Here is a 25335-nt window from a genome sequence, read left to right as displayed (position 1 = left end):
CCTCTCCAGCAGCCCCGGCTCCGCCCTAACCCTCCGTCGGAGCAGCCGGGCTCCGCCTCGCGTCTGCACGAGCGGGCCTGCGCTCCGAGGTCCCCACGGCGGGCGGGGACCCAGGAAGGAGGTCGTGGGGCCGAGCGAGTGGGGGCGCCTACCGGGCCGGCCCCTCTGCGCGGCGCCGGGTCAGGACGCCGGGAGGGTCCGGGTCCCGAGGCGCCGGGAGGCACGACCAGGTCCGCGTAGCGAGAGGACCCCCAGGCGGCCGTGACCACAGGAGCCAGCGCGCAGGCGCGACGCGGGCCGGAAGCGGAAGCGGCGGGGCAGGGCCTGCGGGAGCGGAACTTCCGTGGGCCTCGGCCCCGCCCCCTCGGGCCTTGCAGGATCGCAGTGGGCCCCACCCCTGTCCTGTGACCTCCCACCACAACGGTCCCGCCCCCGCCCCATCCCTGCTGTACCCGCCCCTCCCCCTGTACCTTCCATGTACCCCGCCCCTCCCCAGCTGACCGCCGCAACCCTAGTGGTTCCCTCCTCTTGACCCTTCACCGCGTCCTCCTAACTCCTGTCCTGCCACCCCCCAAGCAGACTCCTCGTCCCCAGATCCTCTGGCGTGGAGAGGGGCGGGCTGCAGTCTGCTGCGGCCTCCTCGCGCGCGGCCTGGGCTTTGGGTGTGGTCAGGCAGCGTCGAGGTGAGGTCACAGGGGTCGCGAGGAGAGAGAGCTGGGAGGGCCCTTCTTGCTCTCCCGGTCGTTACAGCCGTCTGCGGGCCCGCCGGCAGGGTCCTGAGAATGAGCACTTAGGGCCGCTTGAGTTGCTGGAGCCATGGTGGGGGCCCGGGCGCGGGAGGGTGTCCTGGGGGGAGGCAAGTGCAGGGGGTTGCTGGAGCCGCTCCAGCCTGGGGTGACCGTAATGAGAAAGATGGCAGCAGAAGCTAGAGGGCACGGGACACCCAATGGGATCAACCCCACTGTGTCTCTGGCTGAGGCCCACACACCCGTCTGGCCAGTGGCTGACAGATGGGCCTAGCAGACCCTGATACGGCCTCCCTCTGCCTGAGGGGCTCAGGTAGCCGTGGGACCTTTCTTGGGAGCCCCTGCAGTGCAGACAGCAGCGCAAAGGGCCGGAGATGGACAGCGGAAAGCACTTATTTAAGGCCCTCCTGGGGAAGAAGCCAGAATCGCAGCTGTCCCAAGAGGATGGGCAGCCCTCTGCCACGCCGAGCCCAGCCGTGGCCTGGGGCCAGCCCAGCGCTCAGAGCAGCAGTCAGCAGGTGCTGCAGACTCAGGACTGGGTAAGCTGGAGGAAGCTGTGGCCTCCGTGCCCCTGGGCTCCTCTCTGGGAGCCCTGGGCACTGGCTTTAGAGGTGTGGGTGGAGCAGGAGCTTTATAAGCTTGGGGAGGGCCCAGTGGCCCCTGCCAGGAAGCAGGTGCTGAGTTGGGGGCCATACAGAATGTCAGTATTCTCTTCCCCAGAGCCCTAGATGGGCAGCTAGGTGGACCTGCACCCCTCCCACAACTGTGGGCAGTCGGCTTCTGCTGGCCACCCCGACCCCGGGCAGGAGGGTGGCACCAAGTGGAGGGAGCCCCACACACAGCCTGGGTAGTATCCCACTGACCAGGTGGACAGGCATCAACAGGACTTGTCAACAAAAGTCGTGACCAGAATGTTCTCAGAGCCTCTGCTTTGTGCCAGCCTCAGTCTGGAGGCACCTCTGTCTACCCCCAACCAGGTGGGTGGGCAGCTGCTCGGTTCCCGTGCAGCCATGAGTGGACGGGACACAGCTGCTCAAGCCCTGGGGACACTTGATGAGCAGAGGAAGCCAGGCCCCCAGGAGTTGTGTATGGTTCCCTGTGCATCCAGGTCGGAGCCAGGCCAGTGCTTGGCGGGGGCCTGTGGAGCTGTGCCCTTGGACCTGTTGGCGCGTGTGTTCTCGGGGTCAGAGGTGTACGTAACAGGTGGTGGGAGAAAGCAAGCAGGCTCCGTGTGCCCCGCCAGCCGCGTGCCCCACCCGAATGCCGGTGAGGCACCTTCCGGTGTTTTGGCTTCCACTAGACCGACATCCCAGGGCAGGTGATCTGGGGCATGAGCCACAAGTGTGTCACCTCTTGAGGGTGAGGATCCTCATGGAGGCTTCCATTCTGGACAGGGGACCTGCAGGGGCGGAGGGGCCTGGCCACTCGGGCAGGGGCCACTGCCGTGTCTACAGTTCCGAGAGGTGGGCGGGTGGCTGTGGATGAGGGGTATGTGGGGGCTGGGGTGGGGTGGGAGGCCTCACAGAGGAGAGGGGCTTTAGAGGAGGGGGGAGGGGCACAGACTCCCAGGTTTCTGATTTGGGGGCAGAAATTTGCTGCAGTGTTCCCCACACCCTGGCCACTCCCTTGGTGTCACCCTACCTCTTTCCTCCACTGCTCCCCACTCTTGGGGAACATCAGCTGCTCGCTGTGGCCTTAAGGGGTGCACCAGGCTTCCCTGCCTCGGATCATCCTGCAGGATGTCCTTCCTCTTTGTCCCCCTCCGTGTGCGTTCAGCATGGAACCTTCTTCCAGCTTGTCCCAATCTGCCCCTGTCAGGTATCATCTTCCAGGGACACAAGTCAGCACCACTATTCCCTTTGTCCCTGGCCTTTCCCAGCCCGAGCCCCACAAGAGCCGCCCTCGTGTGCAGTGTTTATGGTGGGAACACGTGCTCACCGAGGGGCGGTTACTGCAGGCCGAGTCCTGGGTCTGCAGACATCCAGCCTCACACGGAGGGCTGGGCCAGCTTGTCCACTTCTGTGTCCTAACAATCCTGCTGAAATGACCACAGGGGGCTCTGAGTGGGGCGAGAACCCACAAGACAGAATTGGGCAGGAGGGCCGGCCACATTCTGGCGTGTGGCCCCGGGTTGGGCCGAGTGGGAGGGTCGGCTTTCAGCTACGTGGTTGGAGGCGGTAGAAACAGGAAGCTGCCCAGGCTCCCAAGCCCCAGTCCACCAGCATTGCTAATCAACACTTAGCCCCTACTTTAGATACCAGCCAGGGACACCAGACGTTTGAGGAAAACCTCTGTCGTGAAGAAGAGCAAAGCACTTGGGAAAAAGGAACCAGAAGAACCAGGTACCAGGCAGAGTGGAGCAGAACGGGAGGTGACCGGCACCACCTTGGAAGAGTCAGCCCACGCAGCAGACCCAGAGGGGCACGGCGTGTGGACACTGGGGAGGGGGCGGCGCGGGCACCATGTCACGTGCCCGGTCAGCGCAGGAGAGTGGACTGGAATCCACCCACAGCAGAGGGTTTGGGAAGAGGGTACAGACAACTGTTTGGAAATTAGTGGCCTTTATAAATACAAACAACAGATTCCAGAAAACAAACAAATGAAAATGGCACATTTGACGACAGAAATAAACTTAACAGAAAACAACACAAACCCATTTTAGAGAAGCTTTAAAACACCCCGAAGCATTATCAAGAGACTTGGCGATTGGAGAAGACACTGTGTTCCTGGACAGGAAGGCTCGCCAGCACAGAGGGGCCTCCCCAGGTGTTTCACCGCCCCGTGTCATTGGCGACACAAAACCCTGAAAGCTTGTCTTCCCTTTTTCGTGTCAGCAAGCTGGTCAAATGGAAAAATAAGAACAGGTTCAGCTGTAGCAGGTACGAATTCATATCGCAAACTGTCAGCGCAGTCGGGCCCTGTCTTGACGCACGGACAGCAGAACTGAATGCCGGCAGACACCTGGTGCAGGCTGAAGACAGCATCTCAGACCGGGGGGCGGGGGCTGCTGATAAATTATGCTGGGACACTGTATCTGTCTAGAAGAAAGAAAGTTGTAGCCATATCTCTCAGCACCAGGATAAACTCCAAATGCGTAAAAGGTTTTAATGTAGAAGAACAAAATCATAAAAGTGCTAGAAATTCTGGGCAGATCGCTTTGTAACTGTGGAGTAGGGGTGACCTTTCTAACCAAGCCTGAAGTCCAGAAGCCATAAAAGCAAAGGATATGTTTAACCAGATGTGAAAAACAAACAAGAAAACCTCTATTAAGGTAAAATACATACCAGGAGCAAAGTCAGAATAACTGACAAGGAAGCCAAGACTCTTCAATGGCGGAAGGGCGGTGTTTTCAACAAACGTTGCTGGGAATTCTGGACCTCTACAAGCGAAAGAATGAAATTAGACTCTTACCTAATGCCACATACAAAAATTAGTCAAAATGGATCAAAGACATACACATAAGAGCTAGAACGATAAAACTCCTGGAAAAAAAACAGGATAACTTCATGACATTGTGATCTGGCAACAGTTTCTTAGACGCGACACCAACGGTGCAGTCAGCAAAGGTAAAGGTAAATTGGACTTGATCAAAATTAAAAACTTTTGATCACCCAAGGACACTATCAACAGAGTGAAAAGTCAACTGGTGGAATGAGAGAAGACATAACTGACTCCTGAACATGCGAGGGTTGGGGGTGCACCCACCCCAGCAGTCAGGAGTCTGAGAGGAGCTTTACAATCAACTGGCCATACCCGAGGTTCCACACCTGCAGAGTCACCTGCGGACTGGGCGGTCCTGCAGTACGTACCTGCTGAAAAAGCCCGTCTGTAAGCGGCCCACGAAGTTCACACCGATATTCAGGTGTCAGCTGTATTGGCAGATCCCATATCTGCTAAAGGGTTAATGTCCTGAATATATAGAAACTCCTAAAACTTGACAGCAACAACAACAAAAAACCCCAATAACTCAATTCAAAAATGGCCAAAAACTTAAAAAAAAGAAAATGAACAAAAATGGGCCAAGAGATAAACAAGGTCCCACCGTGTAGCATGGTGAACTATAGTCAACACCTTGTAATAGCGTATAATGAAAAAGAATGTGAAAAGGAATGTATGTACATATGTATAATTGAATCATTGTGCTGTACACCTAGAATTAACACATTGTCAGTTGATTATACTTCAATTTAAAAAAACAGGCAAACGACTTAATAGACACTTGTAGTTAACACACAAGTAGGTAACAAGGACATGAAAAGATGCTCAACATCATTAGTCACATGGCAATGCAAATCAAAGCCACAGTGTTGGGGGCAGCACAGCTCAGGGGCAGAGCACATGCTTAGCATGCACGAGGTCCTGGGTTCAATCCCCAGTAACTCCATTAAATAAACACATAAATAAAAACCTAATTACCACCCTCCCACCCCCCAAAAAATAAAATAAGTACATTAAAAAACACATACACAATGAGATGCCACCTTGCACCTGTTAGGGTGGCTAGAGTAAAAAGAGCAAATGCTGGGAGGATGTGGAGAAGTCAGAGCTCTCGTGCGCTGCTGGGGCAACGCAAGGTGTTGCATTCGCCGTGGAAACAGTGTGGCGGCTCCTCAGAAAATTAAGCATAGGGTTACCGTAGGATCCCACAAGTTCTGGGTGTACGTCTGAAGGAACAGAAAGCAGGGCCACAGGCAGATGCTTGCACATCCACGCTCACAACAGTGTGACTCCCAGTCGCTGGAGGGTGGAAGCAGCTGCTGTCCATCGACAGGTGAATGTGGTAAAAATCTACAGCGGTGTGTTACTCAGCCTTGAAATGGAAGGACGTTCTGACACAGGACACAGCGTGGCTGGACCTGGAGGACGTTGGGCTGAGTGAAATAAGACAGACGCAGAAAGACAGACAGACTCCTGTGAGGTCCCAGATGGGGCCGACTCAGAGACGGGAGGCTCAGGTGGGGGAGGGGAGTCAGCATTCTGTGGGGACTGAGTGTCAGCTTGGGGGGATGGAAGCTCTGCAGGTGGATGGCGGTGACGGTCCCTCCACATGTGACTGTACTGGTGCCAAGGAGTGACTGAAACGGTAACTCTCCCGTTACACGTATGTTACCACAGTAAAAGCTACATGAAGAGGGACCCAGAAGCCACTTGATGGCGGGCAACGCCCTGTGGGGGTGAGTGGGGCTAGTCTGGAAACGGAGCATCGGGCCGGGACGGGGCCTGGCCCCTGGCGGAAGGGCTGGGGAGAGGGCCGTCCCGAGGAGCTAGCCCGGCACACAGCTCTGAGGGGCCTAAATAACAGCGGCTGAGCGTGAAAGCGACCCGGAGTCCCCGAGGGACCGGAGGACCCGAGCCAGCGCCCTGGCCCTGGCGCCCCGTCCTCTGGCCCTGCAGGGACGCCCCGGGCAGCAGGGCCCGCAGTGTGTGCTGGAAACGGAGCATGAGTCGCCCTCCTGAGGGATCCCCAGCCCCTCCCGTCCCCGCACCACACCAGACGAAGCACCACGGTGAGGCCCAGGGAACCCGGGCACAGGGGGCGATGGCGCACACACAAGCCTGCAGGAAAGAGGCCGACTGTCCCCAGAACTTGCAGACCTTTCACAGACAGGGAGCCCCAACTGGCCGGAAAGAAAACTAAAGGTACTTGGTGTCAGGGACACAAACGAAATTAAATCGTTTGACAAAAGGGTGAAAGGCCAGGGCATAAGGAGCATTGGCTGAGGTGCAGGGAGCAGAGCTGGCGCCCCCTGCTGGGGGGAGTGGGGCGAGGCGGCCGGCAGGGGCAAAAAGGCTGTTCTGCCGCGGTGGGTGGTTAAACAGTCGGGATGTTCATGCAAGTGAGAGTGGACAGCAGTGACGATACACGAATTAGCCCGGCAGAATCCTGGTGGAAACGTCTCAAAGGCATGTTAGGTGGAAAGCACGTGGAAGACCCTTCCATACCCTGTGGTTCTGCTGACCTACATGTTAAGACCAGCGCGGTGGTCTCGTGACCCCCTCTGTTGGTGGCAGGGGCTGGAAACCGTGAACCCGGACCAGTGCGGCCAGCTCACAGGATGGAGGAAGGAGTCTCTGATGAGATCTCATCAGTAAGTTTTATTTCTTGAGGGAAAAGGTTGGAAGCAAGTATGGCATTGTTCACTTTGGATAGTGGATTCCTGGGTTTTAAAATATATTTTCCTTTGCATTTTTCTCACGTGGTTACCATTCCATTTTAAACTAAATGCACACCCAAGGCCACGCTAGGGTAGGGCTGCCCTTCCACTGGCTGGTCCTGGGGTGCAGGCTGGGAGCCCTAAGGGTCTGGAGCTGGCTGCAGGGGCCTCTTGCATGGCTGGCACAGCCCTCCCCTCGCCTGCAGTGACCCAAGAGTGCCCCAAACACAGCCCTGGCCCCCGGGCTGGGTGCAGCGCCTGCAGGCATGGGGGTGGCCACCAGTCGGGCTTGGAAGTGCCTCAGGCATAGATTTATAGCATTCCCATGAGGAATCCCAAACTCACCACCCCAGTGGATTTAATGTTCCATGCTCAGAAGAAAATGATCAACTGATAAAACAAGGAAAGAGAAAAGATGCAGTAGATACGAGGAGCACGACTGCCCCCGGGTGTGCCTTACTGGACACTTAGATGTTTAACACAGCCAGCAGAGACTCGCCTTTTCTTTCTGTTGGATCTTCAGGAGTCAGTGAGTAGCACCCCTGGTCCCTCCTAAACCCGAAATAGGGCAGAAAAGGTGTTTGAGCAACTGAGACAGAGACCCTGAGAGGCAGGGGCAACGCTGGGTGGGGGCGGGAAGCAGGTGGACAAGTGGTGGCCGACATGACAGCTGCCCCTCTGGTGAGACCACGCTCCATGCACCTGCCCGGTCCACGAGCTGCAGTGCTGCGTGTCCCTGTTTAACGTGAACATAGAACGGGGACCCTGAGACAGAGGACACAGCTCAGGGAGCAGAAAGCCATCCTCCCTAATGAAGAGTTTACAGGTCGGCATTCCCACTCGATTAAGGTCAGCGCCGTCCCGGTCAGTGAGCTTCACGCTGGCCAGATCCACTTCGTGTGCGTCCGGAGCCAGCATCACCCTGACACCAGTGCCGGGGAAGAGGGGGAAGGGGAAAAGAGGAAAGGGAAGAAGCGGGTGCGCAGACCTATGAAGCACAGATTGAAAACCCTGAACACACGGCAAGTAGATGAAGCCAAGCAGCATCTGAGGGAGCAGACTTCACCACCATGATGGTGCAGCCCCACACCTCCGCCCTCCGGGGGAGCAGGAGCTCTGTCCTCCACAGCTGTCCCAGTGCCCAGGATGGCGCACAGCACGCAGGAGGTGCTCGACACGTATATACCAAATAAATGAAGTTGCACGTAAATACGAGAAAGTTGTATCCTCGGAGTGAAGGCACTTGGAAATCTGCTAATAAGTTCTGCGCGTTACCAGGAGGAGGAAGACCCCGCGACTGCCTCAGTGGATGTTGGCAAAAGTAACGTTAACAAACTCCAGCCTCACTCCTAGAAAATCAAACACAAAAACCTGTCGACTCTTCGTAAGGTAGGAAGAGGTGTACCTTTCAGGAACCTGCTACAGGGGGGCGCCCGGGAGCCCCCAGAGGACGCCACCAGAAGTGTTTCTGAAGGTTCCAGCAGCAGGCAGGGATGCAGGGCATCTCCATGACGACAAGACAGCAAGCTGGACGTCAGAGCCTGTGCAGAAGGCAGGGGCTGGGATGCGCTACAAGTACCCGAAAAGAAAGGGTGAGATGGTCATCGTTTGTAGCTGATACACTGTTTACCAAAAAAATCCATGTAGGCCAGTTAAAAGGCCACTAACAAAAGAGGAAGATTGGATATATAATCACCATTCGAAACTTAATAGTTCCCAATATACTAAAAATAAACAGAAATGTAATAGAAAAAAAGGATCTATTCACTTCAGCAACAGAAACTACGATGTCCTAGAAATAAATCTGTTCTTGTTCAAGACCTACATAAAGAACATTATAAAATGTGACTGAAGCAGGGGGATGGTACAGCTCAGTGGCAGAACACATGCCTAGCATGCACAAGGTCCTGGGTTCAATCCCCAGTCCCTCCATGAAGAAATAAATAAAATAAATATACATAATTACCCCCTGAAAAAAAAATTTTTTAAATGACTGAATGACAGAGAACTCCTAATGGAAAGTTGTACCATATTATTGGCTAGGAAGGTATATGTTCTTAACCTGCCAGATTCCTCCCCCAAGTAAACTAATTCACAGCAATCCTAATTTAAAAAAAAAAAAAAACTCTTCATGAATCTTGAATTTTTGTCCTAAATGAACATAGTGTTTCTGGCAGTGTATTAGTTACCTGTTGCTGCATAACAAATGTCTCTAAAATTTAGTCACTTAAAACAACAATAAATATTTTTGTTCCAGTTTCTGTAGATCAGGAGTTTGGGAGCTGCTTTGCTGGGTGGCTCTGGCTGGAGGGCTCTCATGAGGTTACACTGACGTGTCAGGCAGAGCTGCTGTCACCTGAGAGGGAAGAAGGCTGGGGAGCCCGGCTGACTCTCACAGCTGGCACGTCCGTGTTCTAGACTCCTGGCGGTGGTTGAGAAGCCCACGGAGCTCGTGTCAGCTTCAGACTTAGGTGCATTTGGTGAGTGTTGATTACAGCAAAAGACCAGGAAAAGAACCAGTCTGGAAGAAATGGAGAGGAGAGTTGAACAGAAACAGTGCCCAGCAGACTCAGGAGAAGGAAGACCAGCTGGAGAAAGACCCATAAAACAGGCAAGACCGCGAAGCACAGGGTGCAGCCGCAGGGGTAACGACCAGAGTCCGCGCGTGCAGGAAGCGGGCTGGACCAACACCACAGGTAAGAGGCAGCCTCCCTCAGAGCAGGTCGGAAACACCCCAGCCCCTCGACATGCACGGGGAAGTGTGCCGGCTGAATCGTGGACCGTTCCAGCCGACTGGGTGAGAGCAGACCGCGGACAGTCTCGCGCTGGTCCACAAGCTAACTTGGCCGCCCGACTCTGCCAGCGTCCTGTGGACGCAGAGCGGCAGATGCCCGTCCTTGCCCTGCGAGGTGGTCTGGCTGGTGTGCTCCTGCGGGAGAGAAGCAAGTGGCCATCCCTGGGCCACGTGGCCTCCTGTATCCAGAATTCAAAAATGTGTAAAAGGACACAAGCTATTACAGCAAAATAGCTACCTGATTTGAAAACCTGAGGATTTTTCTGAGCTCCAGCAGTGGCGCTGCATGGCATCAGGACAGAAGTCAGTGAGGAGACCCACCACCCAACCCCCGAGGAAGAGGCCCTTGTTTAACTCTAAGGATTTAATGTATGCTTTGCTTTGCAGCGTTGGGGGAGACAGACTTTGCAGTGTATGGCAGTGGGGTGATCCGCTGTCCACCTAGGAGACTGTGAATCTTCACTCATCAAGCGCACACACGCACCGAACACTTACGCCCAACCACAGGAGTGCTGGGAGAACGTGGCAGCGTTTAGAATCCGCGTGGGGAGTGCCCCTCTTAGGCCCAGTCTCTGAAAGAAAGCCCTGACAAATCTGCCTGCCGTTGCGGGGGAGGGGGCAGCTCCGGTGGCAGCACGAGCTTAGCCTGTGTGAGGCCCTGGGCTGGATCCCCAGTACTTCCCCACCAAAAAATAAAATCTGCCAGCCCTTTTAAAGGCTGGTACAACCCGAGACACAAAACTGCTGTAAGACCGCCTGGAAGGAAATAGTCGCAACCTTCAGAACATTCACACGTTTACCAACCAGAATCTACAATGCAATGCTGGAAAGCAAAGGGAAAACAGGTTTTAAAACTGAGCGAAAAATAAATGAATGAATGAATGATTGAATGAATAAATAAATAAATAAATAAATAAATAAAATAGAGCAGGGAAGTACACAAAGCCTACGGACTCACACTCCATAAAGCAGCAGCAAAGTGGGCTCCCCACGTGAAATGACTGGCTAGAATGGTGATGACGGACCTGTGCGGAACCGGTGAGGACGCCGGGGAAAGACAGGTGCTGTTTGGTCGGTTTTTCAGAGAACCAGCCTCTGATCACCATCTACTGTTGTTTTGTTTTGTTTTTTTTCATTCTAGTTTACTCGTCCGTCTTTCCTAATTCTGTCTTTAAACCTTCTGTGGATTTCCTTGTTCTTTTCCCAGCTTCTTGAGTGACTCGCTCTGCCCCTTTGCTGGGGTTTTCCCTAGTTTTCCAGCACTGAAAGCTTTTGTGTGTTGGCTGGTGGCGGGCCCTACCCCCCCCCCCCCAAACGGTGGGCTTCAGTCCTGGTTTCCTCCTTTTCACCCAGGACTCGAGAAGCAGGGCGGGTTGGTGCGTCCCTGCCAGTGGGAGCGTCTTGTTTTCCTTCTATGGTTGGTTTCCAGCTGGAGGGCACTGCGGTCACAGAATGTGACCCCCATCCCACGTCCTGCGCTGGGGAGCCTGTCCTGCCGTGAGCCCCGTCTGTTGTTGAGAACGTGGGTCCCAGGGCGTGCGCTCCGTCAGCTAGGTCACTCTGCTGCGTCACTCGAGTCTCTCTTTGTCAGGGTTTGTGATGCTTCTATGAACAGGTGCGAGCACAGGACAGGACAGCGCCCTGCCAGGAGTCCCGGCTTCCAGCCCTTGTTGCTACCGCATGCTTACACTGCTCTTCCTTGTTTCCTCAGTTTCAGATTCTGAAGGCTCCTCCCACAGAGGCTGAGGACCTGGCCCCCCCGCCCCGTCCTCCCACTTTGATTGTTTCATCTTTTTACCGCAATCCGCTTCCGAGGTCTGCTCTCCAGCGACCGTGTGAGCCTGGTCCACAGCTGACCGTGGAGAAGTTTCCCTAAGAACGGTGAGGTCTGCCTTCTCAGACAGCTTCTGTGTTTCCCCGGAGGTGATGCTGCGCCCTCCTGGCCCTCCCACTTCACCTTCATTGTCTGTGCATCGGTTGTGACTTCCCCCCAACCTTTCCAGCAAAGCCGTGACTTTCTGCTCACACGCGCCCTGACACCTCAGGTCTGGGAGCTCCGTTTCACCCTCATGCCAGAGGGTATTTAAGGCCTTGAGAGTTTAAAGTTGTGAGAATACCTTTATTCTGCTGACACGCCTGAGTGATACCTCGTCTGGGTGAAGATTCTAGGTGGGAAATAGTTTACTTTCAGGATTCTGAGGGCACGGTCCCATCCCCTCCAGCTCCCAGGGCTGCGGCTCGCTGCCCCGGGCCAGGCGGCTTCTGTGTGCCCGGCTTGTCGGCCTCTGGAACCCAAGCTCTTGGTCCCCCTTGCCGTCGATCTGAAGTGTCGCCGCACCGTGTGTCCTCTGGTGCCAGTCGGTTTCCTTTCTCGGTCCCTTCCAGCCTGGAGCCTGGCTCCTCCTGTGCGCACGTGTGTGTGTGTCCATGCTTATTGTCTCTCTTCTCTCTCTTTCTGAAGATTCTGTTAGCTGGGTGTTGGATGCATACGATTGATTCTCCAATTTTCTCACGTTTTGAAGGCTGTTTTCTCCGGGGCTTTCTGTGCTTTGTGGCTGTTCTGTTATCAGCATTTGCCATCCCGATGCGCTGTGAGGAATAACCCCAAAGTTTCCAGGATACACGACAGCAAACTTCTGTTTCTCTGCCTACAGATCTGAGGTCAGCCGGGGTCATGTCTCACCTGCCTCTCCCTTCCCGAGGCCTTCCCAGGGAAGCTGTGCTCGCAGTGGTGACAGAAACCCAGGGCCCAGTTGGACTATGCAAGCATATCCAGAGCACATGCTCCGTCAGCATCTGCAGCCCCACCCAGCATTGCAGGGGCAGAAGAATGTACTCTAGTGGGAACACTCTGACGTCACATACTCGAGGGGATTCTGTGACAGGAGGGGAGGGAAGGATTAGGGCCAACAATCTCCCACACCATCTGAGAAGTTGTGATTCTGACATCACATTTTTACTCTGAAAGAACTTGTCCCTGCTCTCTGACCGGCCCTTTTGCACATCATCCTCTTCTTGTTTCATGGATACGAAGGGTCTAGGAGAACATCAGTTATAGTGAGGCAGTGGGGGGCAGGCCTTCCTGTGCTCCCTGTAATAGCTCCTTGTCCTCAGAGTTTTGTCCTGGCTGGAGGTCCAGGTCTGTGTTTTGTGGTAGAGGCTTTCTGGGGCGGCTGGTGCTGGCTCTAGGTCTCCACAAAGGAGTGGGGCCCGCAAGGCTCGCTGGAGGCTCCGCGTGCCTCGGGGCAGCCCCCCCCCCCCCCCACCGCCCCGCAGTGGTCAGGCTTCCTGTGGGCTGATGGGGTGGGCTTCTGGTTGCTGTGTTGGACACACCCACTCTTACTGTCTGCAGGCCTTCTCCCCAGGGGTGGTCTTTTCCTCCAGAAAGGACCCCTCCCCTGCCCCGGGTGGAGGGGCTTCTTGGTGCAAAGTGGGAAGAGGGGCTGGGGACTTCACTTCTTTTTTGGCCATTCTAACCACTTTTAAGTGTACGGTTCAGTCGTGTAAAGCATATTCACATTATTGCAAAACAGATCTCCAGAACTCTCTCATCTTGCAGATCTGAACCTCTGTCCCCATAAACAGCAACTCCCCTCCTTTCCTCCAGCCAGCTTTCGGGGTGGCCAGCTTTCCACGTGCGGACTCTGAATCCTGTGACTCTAGGCACCTCCTATGTGTGGACCAAACAGTATTTGTGTTTTTTGTGACTGGCTTACTTCACTCTGAGTCTTCATGTCTCCGAGATTCATCCATGTTGCAGCGAGCGTCAGAATTTCCTTCCTCTTTAAGGCTGGATAACATTTCGTTGTATGGACTTGCCATATAGGGCTAGTTCATTCACCCACTGATGAACCTTTGGGCTGCAGCCTCCTGTGAATAATGCTGCTATGAACATGAGTGCAGAAATATCTCTTTGAGACGCTTTCAGTTCCTTTGGGTGTATACCCAGAAGTGGGATTGTTGGATCACGTGGTAGTTCTATTTTTAATTTCTGGAGGAATGGGGACTGAGTTTGGTCTTAATCCTCTTTTCATTTTTAGCATGCCCCCCTCCCCCACTACGGCACTGCAAAGAGTGACCTGGCTTCACTCAGGGATGCGGCAGGATGACCCCTGGCTGGGCAGAGTCAGGGAGGGGCTCTGGGAGTCTCTCACAGCCCACCTGGGAAGGTCTGGGGGAGGGGGATCCTGCAGGGGTTGCACCCTGCTTCTGGCCTTTCCCAGTCGGTAACCGATTTCCAATCTGCTGTCTTGTGCTGACAGCCCTCTTGCACTGGTGCCCTGTGGCCTGTTCTTGGGTCCTTATGGACGCCTGAGCGGTATTCTTTCCCTGCACCTCTGTATGGTCATTTTAGGAGGGCTTGACGGCGAGCAGCTGACCTTGGGTCCCGCCTTGCTTAAGGTACACACAGTCTGCCTGCCTGTCCTGGGGGCCTCCCCAGAGTGTGTCCACTGTACAGCTCAGGGAGGCGGCTTCTCCCCAGCCAGGACCAGGCACGGGCACCAACCGGAGGACCATGACCTTGGCTGCAAGGACATCACCGTCTAGGGAGCCCGACCCGTGTGCTGTAAGGCCGGGCCGGGGCTGCGGCCGCGGTGTCCAGGCGCAGAGCTGCCGTGCAAAGCCACGCAAGGCCACAGGCCCGGAGGCTGAGGTTCTGACCGTCCGCCGGCACTGGGGAGAATGAGCGCACTGCGCTGTGGAAAGCGCCCCCCCGCCCCGTGCGGAGGGTGCGGAGGGTGCGGGGGGTGCAGAAGGTCGGCGGGTGTGGGGACCCCCAGGCGTGGCCGGCGCAGACCCTTGCCCTCTCCCCGCAGGTGTGCGAGCCGCCGGAGAGCAGGCGCCCGAGCCGCCGCTGGAGCGTCAGCATCAGCGAACGCCGGCGACTGGCCGCGCTGGGCGGCTGCGAGAGGCCGGAACACGCGGACGCGAAGCCGACGCCGACGCCCTCGGGCCGGGTGCGCGGGCGCGCGGGCGCGCGGAGGCTCCGCGGGTTCCTCTCCTCGCCCAGCCCTCCCCGAGCCCGCCCGGCTTCCTGGCCCCGCCCCGCCCCCTCTGTCGGCCGGCCCCGCCCCGCACCCTGACCCTGCCGTCGCCCGCAGGACCTGCCGCGGATCGTGGCCGAGCTGGTGTCGCAGGGCGTGGACAAGGACGTGCTCCTCCCCTGCCCGCCGAGGTCCACCGAGTCCACCAACGCCTTCCACGCCTTCCTGGTCCGGAGCGCGCCTTTCTGGCGCAACATGACTTTGGAGGCCCAGGCCTCGAGGTCACCGCCCTCCTAAGAGCCAACTCAGCCCCGAGTCTGTCTCCCGGTGCCTTTCCTGCGGGTCCTGGAGGCGGCCTGCCAGGCTTGGGGCGCACGGCCCCTGCACCGTCTCCATAGCCCAGCAGAGAGTCATGACCCGCCCCGGGATGACAACAGGGCGCCCTGGGACCCTCTGGCTGCCCTCTCCTCAGGACACTCACCCCTGAGGCCTTGGAGGCCACCTCCGGGTGGGGTAGCCTTCCCCAGCCCAACCTCTGCTAGGCTGCCTAGGGTGGACGGAGGACCACAGGCCGGTGGGGGGGGGGGTGTTGGGCGCTGGGGGAGGTGTCCTAAGGGGTGAGGGAGAAGGGGGCTGGGCTTAGGCAGGGGGCACCAGGACGCCCTCTCGCTCCTCCTCAGGGACCCCTGGTGAAGTGGGGAATGGCTGTCCGGGGGCAGAACCTGCTCTGGGCCAGGCTCTGAGCCAGCCAGGAAAACCCTCCCCCATGCTAAAGTGTCAACAGGCCTGCTGGGGTGACAAGTGCTGTGGAGTTCTCTGTACCTGAGCAGCCTTAAAGGGCTCCATGTCCTCGCTCAAGACCCAGGGCCTCACCGGGCTCACCCTGATGGGTCTCCTGGGGTGTCTCCTGAGGCTGTAGTCAGATGGGGTGGGTCCAGGATTCTGGGCTGGCCAGCCCTCTGCTCTGCACAAGGCCTCCCCCATGGGGACCACCCAGGGCTCCCCGCCAGCACAGTGGAGGCTGTGGGCCGTCCCTGGGGCTGAGGCCCAGGGCTGGGCAGCATCCTCCCCGCCTCCTGTGGTCTGATAGTGGGGAACAAGCAAGGACCAGCAGAGAGCCCCGGCTCTCTCCAGCAGGGTGTGCTGCCTGGGACACGTGGCAGTCCCTGGAGATAGTTTGGTTGTCACCCCGGCTGTGCTGGCTTCCTGTTGCTGTCCGAACAACTTACCACAAACTTAGTGTTTCAAACAAATTCATGAACCACGAGTTCTGTCGAAGTCCGAACTGGGTCTTACTGGGTCAAGAACAGAATGTGGGCTGGGCCATCTTCCTTCTGGAAGCCTCTCCAGCTCCAGAAGCCGCCCACATTCCTGGGCTTGAGGCCCCTTCCTCCGCCTTCAAAGCCAGCAGCACAGCTTCTGTCTTACGCTTCCTCCTCCACTTTTAAGGACCCTGTGATGACATTGGGCCCCCCTGGGTAACCCAGGATATTATTTTAAGGTAGCCTGGTTAGCAGCCTTAACCACCCCTGCCCTGCTGTATAGCCTAGCACGGTCACTGGTTTGGAGTGAAGACGTGGACATCTTGGGGGGGGGTGCTCTGCCTTCCCCAGGGGCTCCTGGCATCGAGTGGGTAGAGGCTGGGGTGCTATTCAACACCTCACAGAGCACAGGATGGCCCCCCACAGCCAAGAATGATCGGGCCCCAGATGTCACCAGTGCTCCACCAAGGAGCCCCTGGAAGAGAGGAGGGTCTGGGGTGACCTGGGAGCCCGGATGAGAGCAAGGGCCACCCAGCAGACGGATCAGGCATCTCTGCTCTGGTTAGGACGTCACCCAGGTCACTGCTGACAGTGGACACTGCAGTGCCACCATCAGGCGTCCATTCTAAACTGTCCTGTCACTCTGCTTCCCGACCAGGTAGGTCCCTCCCCAAGTCTAGGGAGAGCAGTACATCCTCCCAGACTCACAGGGACACCCCCAGGCAGGGGGTCTGCTTGGGCATTCCAGTGGCAGGGAGGACAGTCACCTGGGCTGGCCACGTGGTCTCCCTTGTATCCACACTTGTCTGTGCTTGTGGGCTCAGAGCAGGGAGCAGAGCTTATAGACACCCCAGCTCGTAGGGCATGGCCCCCTAGGGCTGGCAGGGCAACTGGGAGGTGGTGTTGGTGGCCTCCTGAGGGCCGGCAGACACTCAGTGCCCAGCATTGCCCCCACTGAGAAAAATGACATCGTTGGCTTCATAAGAATGATTGCTTACTATTCAGCAATCCAGCAATAAAGTGTTTTTTTTAATTTTCCCTAATTTAATCTTTATTATATTTTGTATTACAGAAGTCAAATATTTATTCCAGCATTTTCTTTTATTAACATTTTTTAACAGAGAGACTGGGGATTGAATCCAGGACCTTTTCATGCTAAGCATGTGCTCTATCACTGAGCTATACCCTACCCCCAACAATAAAGTTTTAAAAATCTCACCCATGGTTTCATCACCAAGAGGACGGCTGTTAACATGAGGTGAAGGTGATTCGAGTATTTCTAAAGGCCCAAGCAGAGGTGAGAGAACATATGGAAATAGAGAGTAAGTGTAGAATACTCCTTCCAAATGTTTAAAAATGTAAGGGAAACCAGGATTGCCAAAATTAGGTGAATGCTGCTTCACCCCAAGTTTAAAAGATTCTCCTAAGAATTCTCAGGAATTACAGCAAACATCCAGAGGCGGTGTCGCCTGGGTTTGGGCAGCGTGTGTCCGCTTAGCAGTGCTGGCTGAGGCCGGGCTCTGGATGGTAAGGAGCGGCTCGGGCACTGCCCTGCCCACCGTGGTCCCTGCCCACCGTGGTCTGCATCTCGCAGGGGCCTGGAGCACACCGCCAGCATCCGGCCCACCCCGTCTTTGTTTCCGTTAGCTGCTCGCTGGCTGCATTGAAGGTCAGCTTTTACATTTCTAAAGAACTTAATTTTTTCGGTTCTTCTAGGTTTAGGAAGTTTTCCTGGGGCCTTGAGACGGGCATGAGCACTTGCTGGGGAAAATTTCAGGTCATGCTGTTTTTCTCTCACGACTTCGTCTTCAGGCTCTGAATGTTGCTGGAGAAAACGGGGCCAGCGTGGTGTTTTGTCCTTGTATGTGATATGCTTTTTCTGGGGAAAAAAACCTTTTTTTTGCTATCATGTTATTTATATGCTATTAATTTATTTTTGTTTTTTTTTTTAAATTGAAATACAGTCAGCTTACAGTGTTGTGTCAATTTCTGGCGTACAGCATAATGTTTCAGTCATACGTACGCATACATAGATCTGTTTTCATATTTTTTTCACTATAGGTTACTACAAGATATTGAATATAGTTCCCCGGGGTGTACAGAAGAAACTTGTTTATCTATTTTACATTTAGTAGTATTTGCAAATTTCGAACTCCCAGTTTATCCCTCCCACCCCCTTCCCCTCCCCCATAACCATGTTTGTTTACTGTGGCTGTGAGTCTGTTTCTGTTTTGTGGATGAGTTCATTTGTGTCTTTTTTTTAGATTCCACATATGAGTGATATCATACGATATTTGTCTTTTTCTGTCTGACTTACTTCATTTAATGTGATCATCTCTAGGTCCATCCATGTTGCTGCAAATGGCATTATTTTATTCTTTTTTATGGCTGAGTAGTGTTCCACTGTGTGGTATTAATTTATATGCTATTAACCCTTGCAGTTCAGCAACCAGACAGGGTAGGTCTCAGTGTGACTCACTCTACTGCTGTCCTGGAACTTGGAGGGAACCTTCGAGGTGCAGGCCCTGTGGTTACCCCAGGGAACCTTTCCAGTGTATCTTTGAACACTTTTCCTAACTTTGGCCTCTAGCCCCAGGTGCCTTCCTCCGGGTTCTCTTGCCACTAGGCCCTGCCCAGGGACGTGGTCCATCGAGGGTCTCTCCCCCACTGTTAGACTTGAGTGGGTCCCTCCTTCATCAATGTCCTCACTCTCTAAACAAACAGTGCCCCCACGGTATTCTCCCTGCCCCCTGCCCCTCATCATCTTGTCTTCAAGGCCCGTGATGTCACACACCATCTGTCAGCCCCCCTCCTCCCCACTGGACTGCACCCTCCCCAGGAAGGCGACTTGCCCTCTCCCTTCCCTAGCATCTAAACAGTGTGGCACGAAGCAGGTGCTTGGCAAGTAGCGGTTGAGCTGAGGCAGGCTTATTTCCACTGCTTTGTCTTGCCCCAAGTCATCTCCAGCCTTTGCTGTGCTAGAGCCTGCCCCTTGCTGTTTCTCCTGCTAGCAACGGTGTGATTTTGAGGAAACTCAGTCCCTCTGCTCTTAAACCTCCAGCTCCTTCTGCCATCCCGTCGTCCGTATGTGACTGCTGATTACTGGCCTCACTGCTGAACTCCTAAGATTCCGGGGCTCCTGTGGAGTCTTCTGCTTCCTCAGGTGTGTTCTCCCCTGCTGCGTCTTTGTCAACCCTACCCCCACCAGTTTTTCTGCTGCTGTGAGGGAGGGGATGCAGCCACACCTCCACCTGTCCTCCCTACTCTCTCCTGTGTGTCCCTGCTCTGCTGCAAGGTGTCTGAGATTCAGTGACTTGCCTCTGAGCTGGTTTAAGGGCTGGGCATCGGATGCAATCCCCCCTTCCTCGGTGAATCCCGAGAGAGGAAAGCAGTGTGGGTGCCAGCGGGGGGAGTAGGGCTCTGTGGTGTCTCCTGAGAGTTTATTAACCGTCACTCTGCTTTAGGAGGGGCGCGTTCTCAAGGGCAGACTTGGAATTCCAGTGGCTTCCCTGCTTCCGGTGAAAGTCAGCCCTGACTGCCACTCACCGGCCACGGCCAGCTCTCCTCCGCCCCATCGGGGGAGGAAAACAGCACCCACCCTTCAGTTGCTTCTGCCGCCAGCTGGCCCGGAAGAGTCCTGGTGCTCCAGGTGCTCTTGGTTGGAAGCCCCCCACCCCCGCCCGTTTCCAGGAGTGGGGCAGGGCAGCACTTTACAGGCGTGAAGGTGGAACTCCGTGCTTAACAGCTTCCTGGCACTTGTCACTGGTTCCCACTAACGTTTTGGTCAGCTTGTTCCCTATTGGTTGAGGGAGGCTTCACCTGGCAGCTTTGCTGTCCAGGTGAGGAGGTGCAGGCAGGCCACCAAAGGTCAGGACAGGGTCCTGTGGAGAGCGAGGGAGACCATGCAACCTCCACCGCCCCCTTTGGGGAAACTGAGTCTCATCAGCCCCCGCTGTAGCTGAGCTCCTCTCCCCTCCAGCCACCCCCTCACAGCTGTGGCCCCACCCCTCGGCCAACACCTGGCACCCTGTGCTCAGCCTGGGGCTCCCCTCCACGTCCGGCAGGGATGCCCCTGTGTAAACAGGACAGTCACCCATGGCGTTGCTCTTACCAGCAACCTGGGGCCCCGACACCTCCTGTCCCTCGCCTCCTAGCAGTGACATTGATCCTGGCTCCAGACTTCACCTGGTACACCTGCTTCTCTCCATCCGGGACCCCAGCCCCTCCACCTGCCGCTTTTCCCTGCTGGGGGAGTCCAGGCCCCAGAGTCCCCCCAATCCTTGGGCCTTAAGCAACCAGCCGCACAGTTACAGGTTCTGGCGGGGGCGGGGAGGACATGCAGGTGCCTGCCTCACCCGGGGACCCTTCCAGCCTCCCTGTTCTGGGGCAGGCAGCCCCCACACCCCAGCGGCCTGATCTGGGCTGTGCCGGCGAAGCCTGCAGGACCCCTGCTCTCAAGCGGGGCCTTCCGAAGGGTGTCCTCCGGGCATACCCTTCTCCCTTGGCCTTTTCCTCAGGCCAGGTCTGGGGAGGCAGTGCCAGCTCAGGAGCGTGCCCGCAGGGAGCTGGGATGGAGCCCACTGCTGTCCAAGCAGGGCCCTGGGGTCTGGGCAGTGAGGGGCAGGGACAAAGAGCCCTGGGGTGAGTGGACGGGAGGTGTGCGGCGCGGTCAAGAGGCCACGGCTGGGCCACCCAGCATCAGGGAAGCGGGAGCAGGGTGTGTGGGGAAGAAGGGGCGCCAGGTCCTGGAAGGACTCGGGGGCGACGCGGAGGGCGGAGGGAGGGCCGATGCGGGAAAGGGCGCGGGGAAGCGGGCGGCCGGGCGCGGGGGCGCAGGGAGGACGCAGCGGGGCGCGGGGGCGCCCACCTCGGGCTCCCGGGAGGACCGTCCCGGGGGCGCGCGCGGCCCCGGGTCGGGTAACGGCCTGCGCGGTGGGCGGCGGCGCCCGAGGCCCCTCCCTCCCCGCGGCCGCTCCTCCTCTTCCTCTCCCGCCCGCGCCGCGGCCCTCGGTCCCTGCGCGGCCTCGGCGGCCTCGGCGGCGGCGGCGGCGGCGGTGGCGGTGGCGGCGGCGGCGGCAGCAGCGCGGCCCCTTTAAACCGCCCGCCCGCCCGCCCGCCCGCGCCCCCGCGCCCCGCGCCCGCGCGCCTCCATTTTCCCGGCCGCCCGCGCCGAGCCCCGCGCCCAGCCCGGCCCAGCCCGGCCCAGCCCGCGGCCTCCGCCGCCGCCGCCGGACATGGCCGCCAACATGTACAGGGTCGGAGGTAAGGCCGCCGCCTGCACGCCCGCCCGCCGCCTTTATGCGCCGCGGGCCCGACCCGCCGCCCCCGACCCGCCGGGCCCCCGCCATCTCACCTCCCCGCCGGGCCTCGGTCCCCAAACCGCCGCCCCAGGGCCTCGCCATCCCCCAACCCGGGTCCCCCTGCATCCCGGTCCGGGCCCCACTCCGTGTCCTTCCCCTCCCCCATTTCCCTCTCCCCTCCCCTCCCCCTTCCCCTGCTCTGTCCGCCTCCCCATCGGCACGGCCCCCCCCTCGGCCCACTTCTGGTCCCCTCCCTCCACCTCTGCACCCCTCCCCCACTGCAGGCCGGCCTGGCCGGGCCGTCCTTCCTCCTACCCCGGCACCCCCCACCCCCTCTTCTGCACCCCCCACCCCCACCTCCTTCCCCTTCCCATTCGCCTTTTCTGAGCAGCTGGTCCCTCCATCGCCACCTCTGCCTTGGCCATGCTCGTCCCAACCCGAAATGGCCCCTTGGGCCGGCCCCAGCTGGAGCCGGTGGGTAGTGGTGGCTGAGCTGGGCGCCAGGGAGGCGGGGGCTCGGCCCACCTGTTGGGGGCCGGCCGTGTGGCCTGTTGGGCCTTGGCAGAGAAGCTGTGGGAGCTCTGGGAGTCGTAGAGCATCCTTTAGGGCCAGGGGCCTGACTGGAGCCCCCCACCCCCACGCAGGGGCACATGGCCTTGGAGAGCTGGCTACCCTCCTGGGAGCGGGAGTTTTGGGGTCCTTGGGGTGTGGAGTCCCCAGTGGGGCATGCAGGGCTGGATCGAGTGCTGGGATGAGGAGCCCCACGTGTGGCCCACATTCCTCCCCAGGGGCGCCTCAGAGCTGGCCCTTGGGCCGGGTGTGTGCTGGGGGCTTCCCCCAGCAGGATTCCCTGTCCTGAGTCTCAGCAGCCTGTGGTCACCCCGAGCATGCTTCTGAGATAACCCCAAACTTTCCACTGCCTCCTGTCTCCCCAGCCGAGCAGGGAGGAGCTGTGCCAGGACTGGGGAGAGGTGGGCGGCCGCCTGGTTAGGGGGCTTCCTTCCCAGGCTCCTTCTCCTCCCACGTGGGCCCCAGGGAGCCCCCAGCTTTGGGTCTTGTCCCACTCTGGGGAGGGGGCGCCAGGAGGACGCACCGCTGGTTTTCTGTGGGATTCTGAACTCGTCTTCAGCGCTCTGTCCCAGGGAGCTGAGGTGCCCAGCTGCCCACCTTTGGTGGGGTGTGTCAGGGCCAAGAGCAGCGCTGGCTGCACTCTCCAGATCACCTGTGTCCTCAGGCTGCTTTTTCACTGGCCAGCCTGGTGACCTTGGGCGCGCCCCCATCTGTGCACTGGGTCTGCACAGCAGCTGCCCGGCCGTCAGGCCCTCCCCGGCCCCCTGGGCCCCCTCTGGCGCAGAGGTGGTCACAGGAATGGGGGCCTGCACCCCATTTAGCAGCAGGCCTCTGGTGGACACACGTGGGGAGCAGGCGGGAGTGCAGGGGCCCTTTAGGGAGGGGCTGATCCAGGCGTTGTCTGTTGAGGGGAGGCAGGAGCATCACCTTCGGAGGTCCTTTCCCAGGCCTCTCCATCCCGGCACCCGCAGCCCCTCCCTCTGCCCCCACCCCAGCTGTCAAGGCCCAGGCTTCTGCCGACCTCACAGCCGCCCCTCCCAGCGCTCTCCCCTGGCCTGTGCCCTCCTTGACCACCCTTCCGCAGGGCAGACCGCCCCTGCCCTGCCCTGTGTGAGAGCCTCCAGTCTGCTCTTCCCTTGGGCTTGTGCAGTGCTTCCTTGGATGTGCCCAGCCAGCAGCCCCTCTTCAGGTGTGGTCTTAGCTCTGGCCCCCAGCCTTCGGCCCGCATGTCATGTTGGCCTGTAGAAAAAATGAAGGAATGTCACCAGAACGGAGGCACCCAGCTCCTGGATGGAGGCACCGAGCTTGGAGGAAGGGGCAGTGGGAGGGAGGCTGGTGTGGGGTGGAGGGGGCGGCTGCTGCACCTTCGTCCCCTGCAGACACTTCTGCTGGTCCTTGCTGCGGGGGCTGGGGCCCCCACTGTGCCTGCTTGTTGGCACTGGTTCCAAGGGGGCTGTCCCCGCTCCGCCCAGGCTGTGGACCGCTGTTTGACATGTGAGCTTCAAGCCTCCTATCTGGCTGTGAACTTGGCGGGGGCCTGGCCACGGTTTACTCGCGGCGTGGACAGGGATATCTGTGCCCTGTGGGACCCCCTCCCGGGGACAAGTGTTTATGTCCCTGTGGGGGTGTCCCAGAGGCCTGGTCTGTGGCGGGGGCTGCTCTCACTGGGACTCCCCTTACCCTGGCTTTTGGCTGGAATCCCAAGGCACTGTCCCACTGGTCTGCGGGGCCAGTGGTCCTGGTGGGCCAGGAGTTGACGGGTTGGTGTCCCGTCCAGAGGTGCTGCTCGCGTGGGGAGGGGTGTCGGATTTCTCAGGGCCCACACAGATTTCTCAGTGCACCCCTTTCTCGTGAGCCGGTTGCTGCCTGGGGCTGGTGCTGTCTGGGCAGCCTGCCCTGGCCTCGGGGAGCACTGCGGACATGGGGTCTGGGAAAGGCCTCCCTCCCCGCCGTCTGTTTCCCCTGCTCGGGACCCTAAGAACAGAGCCTTTCCTAGAGGTGCTGAATTCAGTGAGGAAAAGGAAACACCCGTTAAATTTATGTTGTTGTTGTTGTTTGGGGGGGGGAGGTAATTAGGTTTATTTACTTATTTTTAGAGGAGGTACCGCGGATTGAACGTAGGACTTCGTGCCTGTTAAGCATGCGTGCTACCGAGCTGTACCCTCTCGCTTATACCCCTTCAACTTGAATTTCAGGTAAACAGTTTCTTAGCGTAAGTTTGTCCCAAATGTTGCATGGGACACACTCACACTAGAAAGTAGTTAGCTGACTGCAGTGTTCTCCGGGTGTCCTGCGTTCTACCTGGCAGGCTGCTCTGAGGCCCTGCCAGGGTGTCTGGGCGGGGCGAAGGCATGGCCGCAGCTTCAGGCCAGCTGACCGGCTGGGCGGAGTGGGTCAGCCTGGGAGGGGGCAGAGCCTGGTTCTTCCCTGGGAAGTGACCTGGCCTGGGCAGAGGCCTTCTGTCGGCATCTGCAAGAGTGGCGGGCGAGGCCTCGATATGGGTGGCGGGGTCAGGGTCCACGACCCCTGCTTCTCTGGGGTCCTGGACAGGCTTCCGGAACCAGCCGTGGGCTGAGGGCACCTTGGGCAATTCTCTCTGTTCATTTAATGCAAAGAAGGCCTGTCGTGTTTCAGGGCAGAAGCGAAAACCAGCACCCAGGAGCCACCGCCGGCAGCACGGTTACTGTTTGGGGTGCTGTTTGGGGCAGTGTGTTTATTCACTGGCGGGCTCTAACCATTTCCCCTCAGCTTTCCTCTTTTTTTTTTCTCTTTCGTTGCGAGAAGGCAACACCCATTCTTTTGGGTAGTTTGATTTTTTAAAATACGCTTCAGAAAGGCAGCAGGAGCACCCCCAGCTCTCCGGCAGCTCGCTGGTGTCCTGCTGTCTCCGCTGGGTTTTTAAAATTTACTTTGGGTGGGAGGTAATTCGATTTATTTATTTATTTATAGAGGAGGGACGGGGGATTGAACCCGGCACCTCGTGCATGCTAACCTAAGCGCAGGCTCTACCGCTGAGTTACGCCCTCCACTCCCCGCTGGTTCTGTTTATGTCGTTTGTGTTCTGTTCTGTTGGCACAATCGCTCCTTGGGCTTGTTTTGTTTAATTTAAACTTTTGACTGGGTAGCACATCCACACGCGTGAAAATTCCGAGCTTGCGAAGGCCCTGCGGACGGGTGCTGGGGGCCCGTGGTCAGGCGGGGGCGCCAGCGATGTGCCTGGGGCTGAGAGGGGCTGCAGGGCTCTCACCCACCCATGCCAGCCTCCTCCGGGGATGGGGCCCCTCGGGCAGGCCCTCCTGTGGGAGGGAGGCCTGGGGCCAGTGGGCCAGGGCCCTCTTTGGCCTTCCACATTCCTTGGGGAAGAAGACTTGGCTGTTGAGGTCTCGGGTTAGTGAAGAAACAGCTGTGGTTCAGGTTTGTTGGGGTAGATGGTCCAAAGGAACAGGTCCTTCGTGCCCGAAGCCCCTCGGGGCAGGCGGCGCTGTTCTGGACTGTATGCAGGTCCTCGGGGAGCCAGGCACCC

General features: G+C 57.9%; 2 protein-coding genes across 4 annotated transcripts in view; both read left to right on the top strand.

Moving 5' to 3' along the window:
- The first annotated feature begins 120 nt into the window (after positions 1 to 120).
- TEX22 (testis expressed 22) lies at positions 121 to 19904 on the top strand. Its single transcript, XM_074364851.1, has 3 exons — positions 121 to 1285; positions 14513 to 14653; positions 14798 to 19904. The coding sequence occupies exons 1-3, from the start codon at positions 1121 to 1123 to the stop codon at positions 14975 to 14977; spliced, it is 486 nt and encodes a 161-aa protein (XP_074220952.1). The 5' UTR covers positions 121 to 1120; the 3' UTR covers positions 14978 to 19904.
- Positions 19905 to 21046: 1142 nt separating this feature from the next.
- MTA1 (metastasis associated 1) overlaps positions 21047 to 25335 on the top strand; it is a 33922-nt gene continuing 29633 nt past the window's right edge. For 2 of the 3 annotated variants that reach the window (XM_074364849.1, XM_074364848.1), the window contains exon 1: positions 21048 to 21204. In XM_074364849.1, the coding sequence (XP_074220950.1) occupies positions 21177 to 21204 (28 nt within the window). In that variant the 5' untranslated portion in view covers positions 21048 to 21176. Of the gene's footprint in view, positions 21205 to 25335 lie in introns of all 3 variants that reach the window. The other variant, XM_074364850.1, reaches the window with a different exon arrangement.

This window comes from Camelus bactrianus, chromosome 6 (assembly GCF_048773025.1).
Source record: "Camelus bactrianus isolate YW-2024 breed Bactrian camel chromosome 6, ASM4877302v1, whole genome shotgun sequence".
Lineage (NCBI taxonomy): Eukaryota > Metazoa > Chordata > Mammalia > Artiodactyla > Camelidae > Camelus > Camelus bactrianus.
This window is presented reverse-complemented; position numbering and strand designations above follow the sequence as displayed.

Coding starts and splice junctions, on each gene's coding strand:
- TEX22 (XM_074364851.1), top strand. CDS start 1,121: ATGGACAGCGGAAAGCACTTATTTAAGGCCCTCCTGGGGAAGAAGCCA. Junction 1,286..14,512: donor TGCTGCAGACTCAGGACTGG/GTAAGCTGGAGG, acceptor CTCTCCCCGCAG/GTGTGCGAGCCGCCGGAGAG. Junction 14,654..14,797: donor CGCCGACGCCCTCGGGCCGG/GTGCGCGGGCGC, acceptor CGTCGCCCGCAG/GACCTGCCGCGGATCGTGGC.